At 29.2% G+C, this 14,796-nt stretch overlaps 2 protein-coding genes across 2 annotated transcripts; both read left to right on the top strand.

Moving 5' to 3' along the window:
* The first annotated feature begins 3,163 nt into the window (after positions 1 to 3,163).
* LOC124834022 (membrane-associated kinase regulator) lies at positions 3,164 to 4,704 on the top strand. The gene has a single exon (XM_047308605.2). It carries the CDS (start codon positions 3,787 to 3,789, stop codon positions 4,573 to 4,575), a length of 789 nt encoding a protein of 262 aa, XP_047164561.1. The 5' UTR covers positions 3,164 to 3,786; the 3' UTR covers positions 4,576 to 4,704.
* A 2,626-nt stretch (positions 4,705 to 7,330) lies between these two features.
* On the top strand, positions 7,331 to 8,318 carry LOC124834047 (protein LIFEGUARD 4-like). Its single transcript, XM_047308640.2, has 4 exons — positions 7,331 to 7,577; positions 7,671 to 7,784; positions 7,871 to 8,028; positions 8,118 to 8,318. The coding sequence occupies exons 1-4, from the start codon at positions 7,331 to 7,333 to the stop codon at positions 8,316 to 8,318; spliced, it is 720 nt and encodes a 239-aa protein (XP_047164596.1).
* The last annotated feature ends 6,478 nt before the right edge of the window (positions 8,319 to 14,796 follow it).

The following is a 14,796-nucleotide window of genomic DNA, read 5'->3' as shown; positions in this document are numbered from 1 at the left end:
AGTTTTATCAAATTGAGTTTTGAGAATAATACACCTAAAAAGCTAAAGTTTCAATTGAAACAGAGGATTTGGTTCTTTTTGAAGAATGAGAGAAAAAATAATATCAATTGATAAAAGAAGATAAAAAAAACGTAGTGGTGAATATGAAAAAAGAATCATGTAATTTCAAGGACATGATATAATCAACATTGATTTTATCGTTGAAATTATTGTCGATAAGTTCTTCTCACATATTTGAGTTTTGTGTAATAAGTGTTATCCTGATATTTGTTATAAAAACATTAGTTAGTGTCTGAGTTCAAAAATTCGAGGATCATTTTTCAAGAGAAATGAGTCCTAAGATCTTCCTAAATCTTGTAAGCAATGGTGGCAAACAAAATGTAGGTGACAATTTCTTTGTATACCGAATTATAAAGCTTAGAAATGGCGGCGTTATAGGCCTTAGACGAAGCAGTAAAGGTAGGATAAGTTGTTGGCGGTCGAGGAAGAAATTCATTGATTAGAGATAGCTTGTTCTTGATGGAAAGGGCAACACGCATCGCACAATTCTAAGTTGTAAAATTTGTATGATCAAGTCAGGACCATCAGAATGATGGAGAAAAAGGGGGCGGTTGGATCTTGATGGGGTTCTTTGAGAGTGAAAGCTATGACGAAGAAGAAACAACGAAGAAGCTAAAAAGGGATGAAAGAAACATGAACCAACCTGGTTCTGATATCATATTAAAAAGTAGACTTGTCTAACTCAATCATACAAAACCGATTTATAAAATGAATGTACTCTAAATTGGTCTTATCTATAATCGATTTGAGATTTCCAACACCTTTCATTATACCAAGATACATGAGACTAAATACTAATGAATGGTCTGATAGCGATCCAACATATATTTAAAAAAATAATCCATAATTTTAATACCTTATCATAAAGTAGTAAGAGAGAAAAGAAATATGTTGCATTAACGAAGAGAAAACTTTACAGAAAAGTAATAAGAAAGGTCACACCTTTTAGAAATCTTTTAGAAATATAGAGAAAGTCCATATAAAGACCGCAAAATGAAAACTAAATAAAGAAAAATAATGAAACTAAATAGAACGTAAACTTAACAGAATAGTTACAAACACCCTGTCCAATATTCACTTCAATAATTAAGATATGATAACAATCTCACGTTGCTTAACTGCATCCACTGTTCTCCGGAGCTATAAACACATGAATGCCAATGCCATCAACATCTCATATATTTATCCGAATATGCTGCTACTACAGATACAGAACAAGTGAATAATTGCAGCCTGTTAATACACATGCCATCCAGTTTTACTCTCTTACCACTCAAAATGAATAATGTACATTTTGTCCATATCCCTCCTTGGCCAAAACATCTCAACAATAGTTAAGTACCGAAGAAGATAACATGATTTGCATAAGTAGAACGAGAATGTCCATTTCTATGCTGCCAAATTTCAGTTGACCTCCTCCACAAAGGTTAAAAGGTGAAAAAGTAACCTGAAATTCCGGGGTTTGTGTGCTTGGAATGTTCACACTATAATCAGGTGTCCCTTTCTACACCATATGGTTGTTCACACCGCCAATGTATGCCATAATATTATGTGTGGAATTTGAAAAAGGTTCATCTTCTTCTTCAGGAGAAGAAGAAGCATTCTGTTATCACCGTAATAATGTCCATGATGTTTACATTGCTTGAACAAGTACTAAAGGTGTGGTACCAGTATTCCTCTGATAGTGCCTAGTCATTGCAACAATAATTTCCTACGAACCAGGATCATTTTTTTGCTATGCCCGTTGTCCTAAAAGGGACCCTACATCGCGTGCCACATAATGCTAACTCAGCACCTAATGTTTCCACCACTTAGGACAACATTAATGCTTCTAACCCATGCACCCAAACGTTGAAATTGTTGTTCTAACAACTAGGGCTGTTTTTAAATACCCCTTCAGTTCATAACAACTATAGTGTGTTTGAAATTGTTCTCACAATGTTGTATAATGAGTAAAACATAAGTATCCACGAAATTAACACGATATTTGCAGAAAATAATGATGATTTCCAAATCCAAAAGCGAGTTTATTTCCGCCATTAGCATAAGAAACTTGTGCAAAGATGATTAAGATTAACATTAAATTAATACAGGCGTGATCATTGATTCGTACTTGGGAAGACAATAAAAGTCAGTAGATTTTTTCATCACTTTATTTTTTATTAGGATAACAGGCTAAACAAGGAAAAAAAAGGCTTGTTGTGCTGTAGAAATCCTTCCCTCCGTGTGTGTGAAGGAAAAATTATTGTTTCGTTAAAGATAAAAGTCATTCGTACTGGAAAAATAAGGCTAGAAAATGAGAAAAAAATAATAATTTAGATGGTGACATTTTAAGAACATTAGTAGAGAACATGTTAATGAAAATGGAACTATGTTTTTTAAAATTAGAAATACGTAACTTATTACAACTGAAAACCTTATTCTTGTTGACGTCAAATCTGGTTTGGAGCTTCTTTAGCGATAACCGTTTAAAAATAAGCATAGTAAGTTATATAATTACGCTGAACCTGAAAGAAATAGTTGTTACTCGTTAAAAAAATATGAGAAATTGGTTAAGAAATTGAGACACAACTACGCACAATAAACGGTTAATTATTATAATTTACGAGTTATGCTTGCAGTCGTTTCGAGAGTCAGATAGAAGTAAAAAATATGTGTTATTTATTTCATCATTTTATAAAATACTTTTTTAGCGTTCTTTAACATTCTTTTTGGAAACTAATAAATTCAATAAATTTTAATTAAAAAAACTATAAGATTTATTGTTGTTTTTATTCCTGCATCATGATGAATAACAGCAGAAGAAAATTAACATAAAAAACTTTTTAAAATGTGACAATAAAAGCATTATTTTCTCCTTTTTATCTTCCTTTATTGTAGTACTGTTGATTAGATCTCATATTTGTCTTCCTCCTGTTAATAGCATATCTGGAATTAAAATATCACATATATAATATATTGCGGTTTGTACTGATAAGCTACATCATTTTTTGTTGTTCTTAACTTTTCAAGTGATTGTTTTATTCTTTTCTAAGCAAAGATTCCACTTTGCAAGTAATGATCTTGGTGACAAAGTTATTCTCAACAGTTAAACATTAGCATAAGCATTAATCATGGTAGAACATATTATCTTAGCACCTCAAAATACTCTTCCCTTCCATTATTCACACAATAAATCTCGTGGTGCATATCAACTCTCTCTCTCTCTCATGACACGATGCTGATTTCTAAAGTTTCTTTGGAAACCCCCATAAAGAGTTATCCTTTTATAGCCTTTCGGTGATTAGTTTCACTTCTTTCCCTCTCTTTGCTCTGCTTTCCCTTTACCCTTCCCTAAACATATATCTTAAAGTAAAGAATCTCAAGCAATACACCACCACAATGCTAAATTTAATCTCCTTCACCCTGCATAATTGTTCCTTCAGTTTCGGAGGACTCACCTAGCTCTCTCACACACACCCTACACCATACAACAACGCACGACCAAAAGCTAAAGCTGCAATTTCTGACTTCTCAACCCCAAAATTCCCACACTTGTGTCTATTTCTCTCTCTCAGTGTCTCTTTCCCTCGCTTTGACTCCAAACCCATCACCGTTTCAACCAATCCTCTCACCCCACTGCATAAATTTCGAAACTTTTTCGCGGCTTCCCCAACATTTTGAGACAACATCATTTCATCTCTCTGCTCCCCAGAGACAGAGCTCCCCTGTTCCGAACAAATCTCCATGGCAATAGAAGTGTGCTCCGAGATATCCAGCACGGGAATCAGCCCTCGAATCTCCTTCTCCCACGATCTGAAGAACACGGAAGATGCATCAGTTCGTGTCGAAGATCGCCACCGTGGATCAGACCTGTGCCTCTTGGACTCGAGCTCTGACTTCGTCTTCTGCATCACCAATGGCTTAGCTCAACATCTCTCTTCCGCCGATGAACTCTTCTCTAATGGCAAGATTGTCCCGGCGGAGATCAAAAGCGTTCCCAAAAAACCTTCACATCCTCCTCGATCTCAACCTGCTACCACGGAAAAGACTCAAAGAAAGAGGCTCAAGGAGTTCTTGTCTGCTTCCTCTGACGAAGCAGAGAACGAAGAAGAAAAACCATCATCCAAGTATTTCTGGCAATTCAAGCGCAGTAGCAGTTTGAATTTCGATACCACCCGTGGTAATGGTTTGATTCGCTCGCTTCAGTTCTTGTCACGAAGCCACTCAACCGGTTCGGCCCTGAATCCGAAGCAAACAGAGGTTCCAAGGGAAACTCACAAGCAGAAGCTGCAGAAACAATCCTCCGTTTCAAGCAGAAGGTCATCGTCCTCCTCTTCGAGTTCAAGTACATATTACTTTTATAGTTCGTCTCAAAAAGCTTCGTTAAAGAAAAACGGTGGATATTCGGGTAATGGTGTTAGAATAAGTCCTGTTTTGAATCTACCACAAGCATATATTCCGAAAGCCACAGCCAGATTTTTTGGATTTGGTTCCCTGTTCTGTAATGGAAAGATTAAAAGAAAGAAGAAGTAGGGCATTCACAGGTTTTATCTTTTTGTTCATTTTAAACGAGTAAATAGTATATGTATCGAGAGTAAAGAAATGTTCCCACACTCTTACTCAATTAAGAATTCTCAATAAGTTTACAAAATTCTAGAATTACTACTACTAGCCAAAAGTGTTACATTGATTATAAATCTTTCGTAGTTAACCGATCATGTATGTATAGAAAAATAAACTAATTTTTCAGTTGGGCAAGCATGACGAAATCCGTGAGAGGGCTACGGTGATGTCTGTGATTTTGGTTGATGTGAGTCTAACTGTATATTAATGGAAGAAAATAATTAAGAAGTGAAGTTAATCGTAATGTTGGAGGGTGAAAAGTACAGTTGAGAGATGGAAATGGACAAAAATAATTCATGCATATCAGTATGTTTAGGGCGAAGGAGACAAATAAACAAGGAATCCTTCTTTGGTGACCTCTCTCCCATGCTCTTTCCCCCTTGTATCCTTTTTAAAATTTTCTGCTCATAACTACATGTGACTGGCTTTTGTTCACTTCAACACTGATTGAAGACTTGTTGTAAGGGCTCCATTTTTCTTTTTGTATGCTCAAAAATATTCCCAACCAACTGTTCTATGGGACCCTCTAATTTTGTTCTTTTTGTTTTATTGTGCCAGCATCACAGAGCAGTTCAGTCAAAAAGAACAGGTTAGAAAAAAGAAATCGTTGATTAAAATACCCCCTCTGTGTTTTAGCTCTCTTTTCATATTCATCTACGTAAGTCTTCGCCAGTTAACCACTCTGATAACATCACCCGTTCTTGAATTCGCGGTCTTAATTTAACCAATCAATGTGACTTCACAGAATATCGTAAAGTTCTATGTTTTTGTTTCCGAGATGGCCCATTCTTTGAATACACAAGCCATCAATGAATTACTTTATACAACTCTACACTATTTAAATGTCTTATGTCCTTTTTCTTTGCTTGGGAGTGGGGTCCGTGATTTAACTCCCCTCAGCTCCCTTTATTCACAATTTTTATTTCTAAAACCTCCACAGCCTTCAAATTTCGAACAGTAGCAGAATACGAGTCAGGAGCACAAGACACAGATAAGAACCAAATAATAACATCAATGCAGTATGCACAAGACATAGAAAAAATGCCATGGGTTATATATAGGATATAAAAGGACCAGAAAAACTACAAAACTCAGTTGTTTTGTTCATTGCAAGAACAGAGGTCCCTCCCATTGACCCAAATTGTTCTCTGTTTTCAAATTTCAAGCCCGACTCCTCTTACAACTATTCAACGTTATTTTAAGTTGGTGTCTTTCCATTCACCATGTGGGTTATCACACGTCTTTCTAAAATTGGGCCTTCTTATATTCTGCTTCAGGATGTTATGTTTGGTTGTTCCATCATCATAATTGCGTTTCCCCTCAAAAATTTACTAAAAATATAAACAAGTTGAAAAAAAGAACCATTTTTACAACTCTTTGAAAAGCTTTCTACGACTTCTGAATATCGGAGATCTAATATTTCTAGAAACTATTTTTTATATTTCAAACTCTAAAAAATAAATACACGATGGCGTTAACATTTACTAGGATGACTACAATTTGATTGAGAATTCAAACCCTACATTGGTTTACTTCAAAAATCACTTATATAATTTAATTCATTTATTTCTAAAAAAACAAATACTTGTAATAATAACAATGAATAAAAATAAACTTACTCTGGAACAAATTTTAACAAGACATATTTGCTCTTTTCTCCACCGGGACCCTAAAGTGGGTTTGATATGCAAAAGGATTTTCAAAAATCTAGTGAGAAAGTAGAGAAAAAAATATTTTAGAGAAATAATGATTTTTTTAAAATGAATTTTAAATAATTATTTTTTTATTTATAACCTTTATAATTAAACAATAAAATATTTATGCTTTATATCAATTATACTCTTAAACTATAAACTAGGTCCTTACAAAACTGATTTTGAAAAAACAACAATTTAAATAATTTATAAGACCTACCTTATCTATAAGCCTATAAAATATCTTCTTTTTAAAATATGGATTTAAATTAAAATATAATTTAAGTATTTAGATTTGGATATCTGTTCAAAGTATTTTTTTTTTAGAAAATGTGGATTATATTTAATTATAATTCAATCATTTAGATTTTTATATTTATCATTTAGAACAACAACAATTTAAATAATTTAGAAAATGTGACTGGCAATTTAAATATAATTTAAGTATTTAGATTTGGATATCTGTTCAAAGTATTTTTTTTAGAAAATGTGGATTATATTTAATTATAATTCAATCATTTAGATTTTTATATTTATCATTTAGAAAAACAACAATTTAAATAATTTAGAAAATGTGACTGGCAATTTAAATAATGATTTAAACTCGAAGTACTAAATTGTGAATTTAATATTTGATTTAAACATGTCGTGTATATTTTAGGGGGGCAGTGTCCAAATTTGCCATGTGCGTAAATTTGTCATGTATATTTTAGTTTACACATTATTTTTAATGGCAATGGTCGTTAATTAATAGTATATGCATGTATAAATGGTTTGAAGACAGCGAGGAAGAGCTATAAAGCACACCAAAATTAAGCCACGCCAATTCTATATATGTGCATGCGTTGCAATGGTTGCTTGAGTTTAAACCAAAAACAAGGAAGCCATTGAAATCTGCGTAATAAACCCATTAAGAATTTCTTGAAAAGACAAAGAGATAAGAAAAGGAAAAGGTTCTTCCGATCTCAGAAATGGGTAAAGGTGACATTGAATCGGGTTTCTCCGGACAAAGCAACAGCCTCTACCCATACATGATAGAATCACCAGAGCTACGATGGGGATTCATTCGAAAGGTTTACATCATTATTTCTATTCAGCTGCTTTTCACAGCTGCCTTTTCCTCCATCTTCATCTTCTTCACACCCGCAAGAAATTTCGTTCTCTATAATGACTATGCTCCCTTCCTTTTCTTTGGAGCCGCCATCTTTTCCATCATATGTAAGTAACCTCTATCCTCTTATCTATGGCTTTTAGTTTCCATCATCGATAAACTGTTCTTCTTAATTATTTCTGTTTTGCATGTGCATGCAGTTTTGTTTGTGTTGAGCAAATATTACAACAAACACCCCGTCAACCTCCTTCTTCTCGGTCTCTATACCCTCGGCATGTCTGTCACAGTTGGATACGCTTGTGCTTTTGTCGACGGTATCCTTTCTAAACTTCTTTAGCCTTTATCATCTTATGAACTTGCAGAAGACAAAAAAATTTATAGCTGAATGTTTGTGAAACAGCAATGATCGTTATGGAGGCTGCATTACTAACAGGTGTGGTAACTGGGAGCCTGACGATCTACACATTTTGGGCTGTTAAAAGAGGCAGCGATTTCAGTTTCCTGGGCCCGTTCCTCTTTGCTTCCCTTATGGTCATGTTATTGTTCTCTATCATTCAGGTAAACATTGATTTTCATCACCAACAACACTGTTATTTGTTTTTGTTTTTGTTTCCTCTTACACAGTGATCTCGTTTTGTTGGTTACAGGTGTTTTTCCCGTTAGGACCAACTGGGCGTATGTTCATTGCGGGGATTGGTGCACTGATAATGTGTGGTTTCATCGTATACGACACCGATGATCTCATCAAAAGATATACCTACGACGATTACATCTGGGCTGCTATTGCCATCTATGGCGACATCCTCAACCTCTTCATATATCTGCTTACAATTTTGAACGACCTTTAAGGTTTTAGCTAGTATCTCAACTAGGGTTACTATACTACTCCACGTCCTTACCCCAATTACGAGATGTGAAACATACATTAAAAGATTATTTATTTTGTCAGTGCTGAACTTTTGTAATCAAACAATTCTCGATTACTCAAGTTGAGAAAATACTACCTAATGAAAATTTGAATTTATATACACTTTTTTAAAAGTTAATTGTGAGTTTTGTTTATTGTATTGGATTCTTTGAGATTTGGTTTTGGTATAATTAGATTTTAAAATATTGTTTATATTTGGGAAAAAAAGTGAATTTATATTTTCTTGGTTCAAGTTGAACGGTTAATTGCAGAGAATACCACATTATGGAAATCTTTAATTTAACTATTGAAATCACTTATCCTACGAATCTTTTATCTGTAAGATTTCTAGCAGAGTTAATTTATAGATATAGTTTAAATCGCCTCTGGAGTCTTTTAAAATAAGCGAAGAAGAAAACAAATTGTCTGAGGAAAAAAGAAAAAGGTCTTCTGGGTTATTCAACCATAATCGATTTTTTCTAATGGGAAATTTAGAAAAAGCCCATAAAACTATGATTATTGTCGCATGTAATGTAACGTGCGAAAGTAATTTTCTGGTGTGCAACATGATATTAAACCACGTACATACTGAGAATTTCTCAATTTGATATCAATCAGTTTTCAATTTTATTCTTAATAATATTTTGAATTCATAATACAAAATTGTCAAGAGTATTGATGAAAAAAAAAAAAATATATATATATATATATATATATATATATATATGTATATATATATATATATATGTATATATATATATATATATAATGGAGAAAAAGAAAGGGAGCCTAAAGAAATTGACAAATAAAGACGCTTGTAAATATTAGAGTCGTCAAAACGGGTAATCATGTTCGATCCGACCCAGCCCACCACAAGTTGGTTACTTAGTGACTCAACCCAGCATTTCTCAATTATTAGCGAGTTAAAAAAATTCGAACCCGATCCGACCGATGGGCTAAATGGATTGGCTCACGCTCACTTAATTATAATTTTTTTAAAAAAAAAATATATATATATATATATATATATATATATATATATTTTAATTCAAATATAAATAAATTTCACTCTAAGATGATGTTAAACTCCAAACAATTCAAAATAAAAAAAATATCATACAATTCAAGCGTAATCCAAAAACAAGCACAAAAGGTGAACAAATAAATTTTTAATATTAATAATTTTTGTATCACTTGTGCATTTATAATATTAGAGTCTTGAATAGATAAAACTATAAATAGCACTAAATACATTACAGAAGAACTACTGATAGGAAACAAAAAATAACTAATATAAGAAAATAAATAATAGATAAAAAAAGAACTAGTCATGTGTTTGTAACTAAATGATAAATATTTAAAATATTAAATTCACAATAAACAATTTTCTTTTAATGAAATCTTTCAAGTATATGTTTTCTTAATCTTAAATTCCCATTTGTATGTTTTCCAGACTATTTTTATTTTTCAAAACTTTATTTAATTTTAACTCTAGTATCCAATTAATATCTCTTACAAAACATTAAAGATATAATTTTCAAAAATCTTACACCCATTTTTTTAAGGGAGTAATTTGATTACATAAAAATTAGTATTGTCAGTATGGGTTATAACTTATAACTCGCAAGCCAAGTCGCTCCATCACGAGTTTGAGCCGGATTGGGTATATTTTAATGCGGGTAGCTTTCAATCCGACTTACTTAGAAGAATCCGGCTCATCCAAGTTGAATCTGTGGTGAGTCGGGTTGGCCCACCAACCCACCTAATTTAATTTAATTATTTATTATTTGGTGTTTTAATATTATTAGTTAACATTTTTTTATTATATTGTAGATGAAGATAAAAAAAGATGTTTCAAGAGAGAAAAATATCATGAATTTATCTATTCAAGTTACGCTTGGATTGTATGATATATATTTTTTATTTTGAATTGTATTTTGGAGTTTGACGTCATTTTTAGAGTGAAATTTATTTAGATTTGAATTAAATTTTTTTTTTTTTAATTTTAAAAAACTTATAATTAAGTAAGCTAGTGAATCAACCCGTTTAACTCACTAATCCATGGTGGGTCGGATCAAGTTTGAATTTTTTTCAACTCGTTAATAAGTGAGTCGGATTTTGTTGATTCACTGAGTGACTAACCTGTAGTGAGTCGGTCGAGTCGAGCCGGATTATAATTCTGACTTATATTTTCGAAGTTAAGGCCTTCTGCATACACTCTTCTTAAGCAATTAAAAATTAATAAATTAATCATTTATTATTTATTATTTTATCATAACTTAAATCTACCTGGAAATATCATGCAAACAATATAACTTTTTTCTTAAACTAATTATCTATATATGTGTTTTTCAAGTGTATTAAAATATACAAATTACATATTATTTATTTACTTATATTTTCAATATATATTTATTTTTTATAATTCGAATATATAAAAATAAAACAAATAAGAATGAAAGATGTTCCACTTTCCTTCGACTACAATAAAATACCATATTACTTATAAAATTTTATCACGAAAAAGTTCGCGCATTATTAACAAATTTTACTAACGTTGATAATTTTATGAACCGATTTTATTAATAAATTTTAAGATTTTAATAGTTGACAAAAATATATGTCCATATTAGTTTCTTTGATAAACTTTTATTACAATTTAATTTTTTTATTAAGAATAAATATTTCTATTAATATGTTTTATCGGTAAAATAAACATTGAAATTTTCGCTTTAATATTACATGATAATTTCGTCAATAAATTATCAGTGATAGCTTTTAATTTGTTGGTAATTATTATTATTTTTTTAATTCATAGGTAATTGTATTTTTCAATATCTCTCCATCAATCTATTCGTCATTGTATTGTTTAAAATTGTCAATAATTTCATCCATGTGCATATTTTTTTCACAAAATTTAATGAAATATTGGTTTATAAATTAAATAGAAATTGATGGAAAGGAAAAGAGAAAAGTTATCATTTTTTCAAAAAATCTAATGAAACATTGGTTTATATAAATTAAATAGAAATGGATGAAAAGAAAAAAAACAAGCCCAACGAACTTTTCATTGTCACTAAGCTATCGTTAATTTTTTGGTGGTCCCTGTATAAGTATATGTATAAGAAAAACAGATATAAAAGGAAAAATGAGGGTAAAACACAGAGATTAATAGATAAAATAATATCATAAAAATAAAAATGGGTCCATTAATTCAAATAAAACTCAACCTTTTTTATATTACCTGGTTTTAAAAATAAATAAATGTTATTTTTAGTAGTTGATTGATTTTGGTTTGAAAAACACTTAATTTTGGATGAAATTGTTTGAATTAATGTATAAAAAAGCTTAATGTGTTTTGGACGTGAAAAATAAAAACTAATTCAAATAACTTTAGCTTAGGTGTAAGGTAGATTTGGACGGAATGATTTTTTTATAAAGTGTGATTGAGATGTTGTATGCTATAGATAAATATAATTACGGAGACATTCCATAACTGTAAACATTTCTATTAATATGAGTTTTAGATTACTCAATTATACATTGTTTAATAAACTAATTCTCCATTGTAAGTAATCTAATAAATTAGTTAATTGTCATTATATTCTTCTAAGTAACTAAATAACTTATAATTATTTTGTAATACTATATAGTTGACAGTGAATCAGTGATTGTGAATAAATCTTAAAATACAACAAATTTCTATAAAATTTTTTTGCTTTTTTTTGCTTAATAGATAAGTGGTTAATCATATCTATATTGGGTCGAATATTATTTGCTCATATTTTTTTATTAATACGTTGACTATTAATATTACACTATTTCTCTGGTTGTTTAACTCGTTTTGGTACTAGGTCAATGACACGTTGATTTAACTTGATTAAACTCCAAACGAAATATTAATTTTACAAAATAAAGAATTAAACTTTGTTTTTAATTTTTTATAAGTTGATTCGTTGCCTAGTTAATTAACCTCTTTATATTTATAGTATAGTTTTTTCGGCGTTTGAGGCAAAAAAAATTCTCTTTTATTAAACTCTTAATATTTAATGTATATGGACAGAAAATCAATATTATATATATATATATATATATATATATATATATATATATATATATATATATATATTAAATTCTATGAAACATATGCGGATGTGAATAATTTTTTTTTTAGAAAATGCCTTTTTTAATATATAAATATAGTCAACCAAGTCTTAAAGTTTCATCTCTAAGAATATAATTCTATTGAAATATAATAAAGTATGAGTGATAATTATTTTCATACAATTTATTAATCATTAAAAAATTCCTTTAAACAGAGATGGTCAAATCTGGTTTCTTTCTTTGTAAACCTAGTCAGAAAATGGATATATTTCTCAGAGTATTTGTCCTGTTACGCTTGGTCCTGGTCAAACACTTTTATTCAAAATAAAATGCAATTATTAACTAACTATAGTTTGGTTGACTCTTCCTAGTATATGAGATATTTAAATAAGTTATCCGTTGCGAAGAACGGTAAAATGCATTATATTAATAAATAATTATATAATGCTTACTATATATTATATAAATTTTGAAGCCTAAGATAAGTTTTAAGCTTTATAACATAGAGTAGATGATATTATCTTAATAGACTTTAGATCAAAATGTAATGAATTAATGCAATTAGCATATGATAGTTATTTTGGTCAGATCAAATCAACAAAATGGCTAACAAATATATTCTTTTTAATGTTCAGCTTATTTTCCATTTACAGGTTGATTAGTGCAAGGCTCTGCATATGGTGTGATCTGTATTTGAAAAGGATTACGGATGGTTCAATTCTGAAATAAAATATATGGAGATAAATGACTTACAACCATGGTAAGTAAACATTATGATGATAAAAGTACCATTTGTTTTATTATTATGATTATGTACTTACTGATATATATATATATATATATATATATATATATATATATATATATATATATATATATATATATATATATATATATATATATATATATATATATATATATATATATATGTATGTATGTATAGGACTAATATCATTAATTTGAGATTACTAATTGTTTAAAGAGAATGAGATAAAAAAATTAGAGAAAACTTAAAATATGGCTATCTCAACCTTTCACTTATTGGATGTAGAATCCCATATTTGATTTTGGAAAAGACTTTATTGAACAATGTACAAGTTTTTAACTTGCAATTTTTTGAATTACATACATTAAGTTTTTAACTTGCAGCTTTCAACACATATTACTTAATTATATAATTGTAAATTTTTCAAATTGTTTATTCTATTTTTCTTACATGAGTTGTTTAAAATGGTGGAAGTATTTTTGTAACTTATATTAAGTCATTTGAGTATAACATTGCAAATATAGATACTCGTTCTTACTACAAATTTTAGAAATATGAGATCTCACCTTTATAATATTTATAATATTTAAGTGTTTAGTATAAATTTTTATTTATTATATTATAATAAATTTTAATACTATACCAAGTGAGGACGTTAGACATTAATCTCAACTCTAAATCCCAAATCAAAGTACAAAATTGTGCAATTTTAAATCATAAAAGTAAAAAAAAAAAGTAATCGGATAGAAAAATATAGAGTCACGTAATTCTAAACAAATATATCAAATTACAAATGCAAATTAAATAACACATGTATAAAAAATTACATCTGTTTATTTTAAATTTAACCTGAAAATGAACAATATATACCAAGAGTTACTCCATAAAAATAATTTAGATTTAATTTAGTTTTAAGTTTTGGATATTTTTAAAATTGAATTTCTATTATTATTTTTTGATTATTAGTTTCTAAAGAATTATATACTTTTTGAGTTTCTATCTTTTAATTTTGTTCATTAACTAACGTTATTTTACTATATTATTTTTCATGATTGTTCGTGGGTCATTAGAAGATATAAAATTTTGTGATTAATAAAAAAATAGAATTGTAATTAATGTAAAAATAATTTATTTTTATTACTTTCACTGAAAACTTGTTTGATAACAAACAACATTGTTGAACCGTCCTTATTTTTAATATATTTTTAATAAAAATAATAAAGTCATACATCATTTTATAATATCATAATGTCATTTTATACTAACAATAAAACTTCATATTTTTTAACAAAAAAATGATAAGATAAAAAAAATAGGTCAACTTAGTTAACTAAATAATTAAAAGATGACATCTAGAAAATATGAAAATTTTAAATATAATATATAAAAAATTAGTAAAAACTCAATAAAAAATACATAAATATAAAATGACTTAAAATTTAATTAAGTTAACAAATAATAATAATATTATCATTTTAATTAGTAGAAAATTAAAATTTAATAAAAGAACCTTTAATCCAATTGTTGAATTGATAAGTTTAAATTTTTT

Source organism: Vigna umbellata, chromosome 8, assembly GCF_029865625.1.
Source record: "Vigna umbellata cultivar VRB3 chromosome 8, Vumbellata_1.0, whole genome shotgun sequence".
Taxonomy (NCBI): Eukaryota; Viridiplantae; Streptophyta; class Magnoliopsida; order Fabales; family Fabaceae; genus Vigna; species Vigna umbellata.
This window is presented reverse-complemented; position numbering and strand designations above follow the sequence as displayed.

What these genes read in the sequence shown, in the direction of transcription:
- LOC124834022 (XM_047308605.2), top strand. Translation starts at nt 3,787, where the DNA reads ATGGCAATAGAAGTGTGCTCCGAGATATCCAGCACGGGAATCAGCCCT.
- LOC124834047 (XM_047308640.2), top strand. Translation starts at nt 7,331, where the DNA reads ATGGGTAAAGGTGACATTGAATCGGGTTTCTCCGGACAAAGCAACAGC. An exon ending in CGCTTGTGCTTTTGTCGACG is followed by an intron (nt 7,785 to 7,870) that starts GTATCCTTTCTA and finishes TTTGTGAAACAG; the next exon opens with CAATGATCGTTATGGAGGCT. An exon ending in TATTGTTCTCTATCATTCAG is followed by an intron (nt 8,029 to 8,117) that starts GTAAACATTGAT and finishes TGTTGGTTACAG; the next exon opens with GTGTTTTTCCCGTTAGGACC.